General features: G+C 35.8%; 1 protein-coding gene across 1 annotated transcript; it reads right to left on the bottom strand.

Moving 5' to 3' along the window:
- Positions 1 to 1,774: 1,774 nt before the first annotated feature.
- On the bottom strand, positions 1,775 to 4,841 carry LOC132550063 (uncharacterized). Its single transcript, XM_060214073.1, has 3 exons — positions 4,809 to 4,841; positions 2,982 to 3,111; positions 1,775 to 2,607 (listed from the first exon to the last, which is right to left on the bottom strand). Exons 2-3 carry the CDS (start codon positions 3,100 to 3,102, stop codon positions 1,775 to 1,777), a joined length of 954 nt encoding a protein of 317 aa, XP_060070056.1. The 5' UTR covers positions 3,103 to 3,111; positions 4,809 to 4,841.
- Positions 4,842 to 5,727: the final 886 nt, after the last annotated feature.

Here is a 5,727-nt window from a genome sequence, read left to right on the forward strand (position 1 = left end):
ATGAAGACAAACGTCTTGGTAGGTATTATTAAGGAGTCAGTAAAAAACAAAAAGTCTCAAATAACTTTCGTCATTTTTAATAGTCTTCTGTAATTTACACTCAATTATGCATGTGTAAAGTCAGTGAGATACTTATTCCATGTAGTATCTCATTATTATTATGATACGATGTGTGTATGTAGTGAAGTTGACACAGGAACCACAGTCATGACTTATTCCTATATACAATTAAATATTCCTCTCATTGACGGAATCTTCATAACTCCACGCCAAGAGTCTCCAAAGTGACGTCATGACATAATGCCATATCATGACACTAAAGCGATCATACTGGATCCATCCATATCCAAATTATTGTAAGCGTATACAAGAGACAAACATCGATTATGCAATTCGAGGGCAAATATTAGAAAATGGCATAGGCAGACACAACTAAACTGCATCTGTTCTGATATGCAAAGTGTTATATATTTGATATTAGAGGATATCTAATGGTTTATGTGAAATATCACATACATTCAAACATAAAAACAAGCGGTGTTTATAAAAGTTGGGGAAATATAACTGCGCTCTTTTGCGTCAATAGCTTGACATTACGCTTGACAACAAGATGTCGTTATTTTAAATAGGCTGTTTTACCTTTTTTCTACCAATTTATGATGTTGTTTGGTAAAAACTGCTTACAAAACTGTTTTTATATACCAAATTAGCGAAAATCAGAAACGGGAATCATTTGATGGAACTAACCTTGTTCAGCCAACGCTTCATTTGTGTCGGCGAATTTCAACGAAGTGATTAGAAAGCGATATTCTCGTTGATCAAAAGTACGAAAGTTATCAATCTCTTTCAGAGATGTCGTTCATTAATAGTAAAAATACACTTCTGTTAACGACTACCAACAGCTGACTTCGCGGTCAGGGTCAAAGTTTGAAATCGGGCAAAAATATGGTGGCATCCTGGATAACACCAACGAAGGAAACATTTGTTTTGTATGCCATCGATCAGCGTTAACGCCATTATCTTTCTGCGATAAATTTTACTACGTTTATAGCCATATTGATCAATGTAGTCAATTTTTATTTAAACATATTTCATATTTTATGGAACAATTTCAAGTTTTTTCTATTAAGCTCTTTCACCACTTAACAAAGTACATAATGACAAGACAAAACATGTTGAAAAAAAATTACACGGAGAGAGAGAGTGTGTGTGATTTGACGTATTTTTACATTGTCTTCCTTAGAGAAGTTATTTTTACCATATAGAAGTAACTTAAGGTCTACAACGATAAAATCCTTTGGTTCTCGGTAAAGAATTACTCTCCGATCCGCATAACTATTGAGAGTAACGTAATCATTTTTCAGGCTAACAAATGTTTCTTTTCAAAATATCGACATAAATAACAAAATAGAGAAAACCAATTAAATAATTAGTTATTAGACACAAATACGTGTTTAAAGAATCTTAAAAAGGTGTGAGTTATTTACTGAGGTGATATGTAGGGTACCGCAATGCACTCTGGGAGAGATTCGAAAGTCATATCTTACTCACTGTAGTGATGATGTCAGTTATTATCAAATCAAAAATATATATTACTGGCAAAAAATAATAAGCGAATCTGATGTCCCGAATTTTCATATCGAGCATCGGCATTTAACAATATATATATTTCCAATAATATGTGGCAATGAAAAGTTCATATTGAGGTATATCGCAAAAATTCATTCAGCAATGTCTCGTTTGAAACTGTTTCTGGAAAGCCTTCTGAAGACGTTTAAGCTTCCAACTTGAATGATTTTTCTGAACTCGTGGGCGTATGGCCACTTGCAGATAAAGGCGCGCGGTTGTGACGAACAAGGATTATAATCAGTTTCAAAATCAAGAACAACCCACTGATGCCTAATAGAATAAAAGATGTAATCGAGTTCCGGTACCGAAGGTCAAGGTCAAAATTTTTTGCCAACGAACCTGATAGGGCTATGACGAGGACGATGTAAGGGCTGAACAGGTATCTTGTGTAGTTGTCAAGAAGGGTGATCTCTGTCAGGAACCACAAGATTACGAAAAATATCAGCATGCCGAGTGCAGTGGTACAGGCGATGTCATTGGCTACTCCTCCACTGTAGTGCATCACCATAGCAAGATTGAGATGGGTCGCAACAGTGACCCAAGTGGCATAAAATGCTATTCCGTTTTGAAGGAAAAAACGTATGAACCATGCTTCCTTACCCGCGCCATCCTTAATCAAGACACTGAGATTATTGTGTACTGCCCGGCAGGAAATGATAAGTATAACGAACAATGTCAATGCCATGATCGCGGCAGTCGGAAGAGAAATGTTTATGTACTTTCGGTCAAATAGCATCATCCAGGCAACGTTGAAACAAAGATTGAGAATGTAAGTAATATAGATTGTAGATGGCATGACCGGAAGTTGATAAATGTACACACCACTGTTTGACTTTCGACAGATAGTAGAAAGTCCGTAAACAAGCCAGATAATTTGCCAAGTGTAGATAAAACCCCATATTGAGAATGTCCAACCAGCAGGAGTTATCTCCAGGTAGAAATAATCCGATATGTTGGCAGTAGTGCTCTCGTAGAGACCTATATATGAACAAGAAAACGAAATATAAAAAAAAACTTCAAGTCATTATATATCTATATTCAACTCTTAAATAATCTCATTAAACATGCGATTTTTACCTAGAACATTTAAACGCGTGTTTAGCTGAGAATAGTACATCCGCAAGTGTTACGTGCAAATTACATATCGATTTCGTTGAGCAATGCTCTTCAGATTCATGTTTTTCGTAACGATTTAACATTCTTATATAGGTGTGATACACTTTTAATAAGAATAGAAACTATCTGGTAGAAGCGAAACTAATACTTAATACTTAAACTGAAATTTGTTACCAACGGAAATCGTCCTATCACCTGGTACAATGACCTGATCGTCTACGGAATGAACAACTTACCGATAGATATACCAATATCACCGACGGCCAGATAGTTGATGACAAAGGTCACAATAAAAAAGAAACACGTCAGCAGCATCAGCAGGATGCGGTAACTGCTGTGTTGGGGTTTGGAACTCATCTTCGATATCTGAAAAAGAGTATTTTCTTGTGTTTTTTTATCATATGTAGACAAAGTGATCTGACATTCTACCTGATAGAAAGTCAAGATACTAACCAGAATTTCCAATTCTTAAGTAACAACACCAACAACTATGCCGGTATTCTGGCAATGACTTACGGAATTCATAATAATGATAATAATAACAGACAAGACATAGGTAAAAAAGGAGAAAATACATATTTCATTGCTGTCCTGCAAAGTCTAGATACAATCTCCCAGAATCCAGGAGTTTCCAAGTATTACCATAAATACAAGTCTGTAGTACTTAACGAACCTAGGTGTTTGTGTTTCTGTCTTTCTAGTTTTATTATATAAAAAATGTAGAAGTAAAATAGCTTACAATATGACTCAAGACAAAAATACAATAAATTACAAGTGCTTTTTATAACCTGTGTCTTATGCAATTAAATTACTTTGATATACAATATTTCAAATTATTATCGATGACTCAGTGACATACAGATCTTGGTAAATAATATTTTCTTTTTAATGTTGGTTGTCCGACTCTAGTAGGATAAAACCTGAAAACAATTCATACCTTTTAAATAAACAAAACAAGCAATGTAAGTTTGATACGGGAAATCGATTAAGAGGATATGTATTATTATTGTGTCTAAGAAAAAAATTGTTCTTATCACGAGTTCTGCATGTACCTACATGCATGTGCAGTCAAAATTAATACGAGTGCAGCTTTGTTTCGGTAAAGCATACATACATGTATGCCATTTGCATCGAATTCTTAACACACTCATAATTATGAAGATTTATTTTGCCAATATTTTCCTGCTGAAGAAGATCTTCTTTCCATTGTTGATATGACCTATGTCATGTATACTGTTTAGAGCGGACGTGATGAGATGTACAATCTTTGTATTAGGACTGGATGGATATAGATCACAGAAATAGTGTTGACTGTAAGCTGTATACGGTACATTTAGTCCAAAGAAGAATGAGAGGAAGCGGACACAAAAACAATTTTCGTATAAAACCTTTATCTCAATGGAACAATCAAATAGTTGGACGTAGTATTGATATTCTGATATATAACAATGTTAGGTGTAGGCTAAGTATGGTTTCTCTATTGTGCGTGTTCATACGGAAGTTAAAGGGTACATATATATCGGTGGCAAATCAATTATCATGGTAGATTCTCATTTTAATACTGTGGGAAGAGATTGGAAATGTTTTTGTCCACTGTTTGCTGCAGTTTTATCCTTTTAACATTAGCCTTCTGAAAGCATTGGCCTGCTGAAAACACTGGCCTGCTGAAAACACTGGCCTACTGAAAACATTGGCCTGCTGAACACATAGGCCTCCTGAAAACATTGGCCTACTGAAAACACTGGCCTGCTGAACACATTGGCCTAATGAAAACATTGGCCTACTGAAAACACTGGCCTGCTGAACACATTGGCCTAATGAAAACATTGGCCTACTGAAAACATAGGCCTGCTGAAGGTTAACATGATAAAAAATTATCATTGATATTTTATCACACTGGTTGGAATATTTTGTACTGTGACCTATCATTACCGATGAGCAGTAGTTTTTAACAGAACGAGAATTTGAAGAAATCGCCATGCACATTGTTTTGTCTTAAAAATCTCTCCCATCCTCACATATTAAACATGTTGTTAATGTTAATAGGGATATATTATACTTACCTAAAACCTTCTTCTAATAACCGTGTGTCTGCACCCGTCCCCTACGGTACATTTGTGTTTAGTACCCCAATACTCGCTAGCATACACGTTTTCTGAAACGTGACATCCTTTTTTAAATGATTTTTAACCACTGATCCTTGACAAAATATCTGGGCCGTCTACACGTGTATACAGCCTTTGCGTAACCATACGTAAGCGAAATAACGTGCCGTTGTGTAAGCCTGATGTTGTTTATTGGCAAACTACTGCAACTTTATACATAACTTACAATGTTAAAAGGGATGAGCATCTCCTTGTTACCATGAAGGTCTAACATACTGAGATCACCGCGTCAGGATAGAGAAACACGAACGATCCGATCTGGAGACGTTAGACACACCTGTAACTTGTATACACTAAGTATACGAACGCCTAGTCTCCATGTTAACAGCTAGGTAATGCTGGTTATTGTACAACGAACATTGTCTGGAAAACAGAAAAAAATGTGTATAGTTTTATTGAAGACAGAGAGTTTTTTTCTAGAATACCCGACATAAAAGCTACTTCAAATATGTACTAAAATATGAGATACACAGACGGTATCCATCATATACTAACACATATATTTCTCTGGTTCGTTTTGCCACCATGATAGTAAATCCAATCCATGGTGCAGATGATTCGATATCCAAAGATTTGATCCAAATATGACGACTTTGATGCAAGATGTCGGCAACTGACGGACAACTTCGTATCGAAAGGTTTCAAGAGAAGCAGGTTGATAAAAATGATGGAGATTTGTTACGGTCGTCTTAATAGCCTCACTCAGAATTAAGAGGTGCAGTTTATATTGTTGTGGATATGAAGTTGGGCGTGGTTGGTGCCCGTTAGTATACCTGTGTTTTTGCTACATCTCTGTTGACATTACTTACACGTACTT

Source organism: Ylistrum balloti, unplaced genomic scaffold (assembly GCF_031769215.1).
Source record: "Ylistrum balloti isolate Yb309-2 unplaced genomic scaffold, AGI_CSIRO_Ybal_v1 Utg370104, whole genome shotgun sequence".
Taxonomy (NCBI): Eukaryota; Metazoa; Mollusca; class Bivalvia; order Pectinida; family Pectinidae; genus Ylistrum; species Ylistrum balloti.

Coding starts and splice junctions, on each gene's coding strand:
- LOC132550063 (XM_060214073.1), bottom strand. CDS start 3,102: ATGAGTTCCAAACCCCAACACAGCAGTTACCGCATCCTGCTGATGCTG. Junction 2,608..2,981: donor TGATATTGGTATATCTATCG/GTAAGTTGTTCA, acceptor GTTCATATATAG/GTCTCTACGAGAGCACTACT.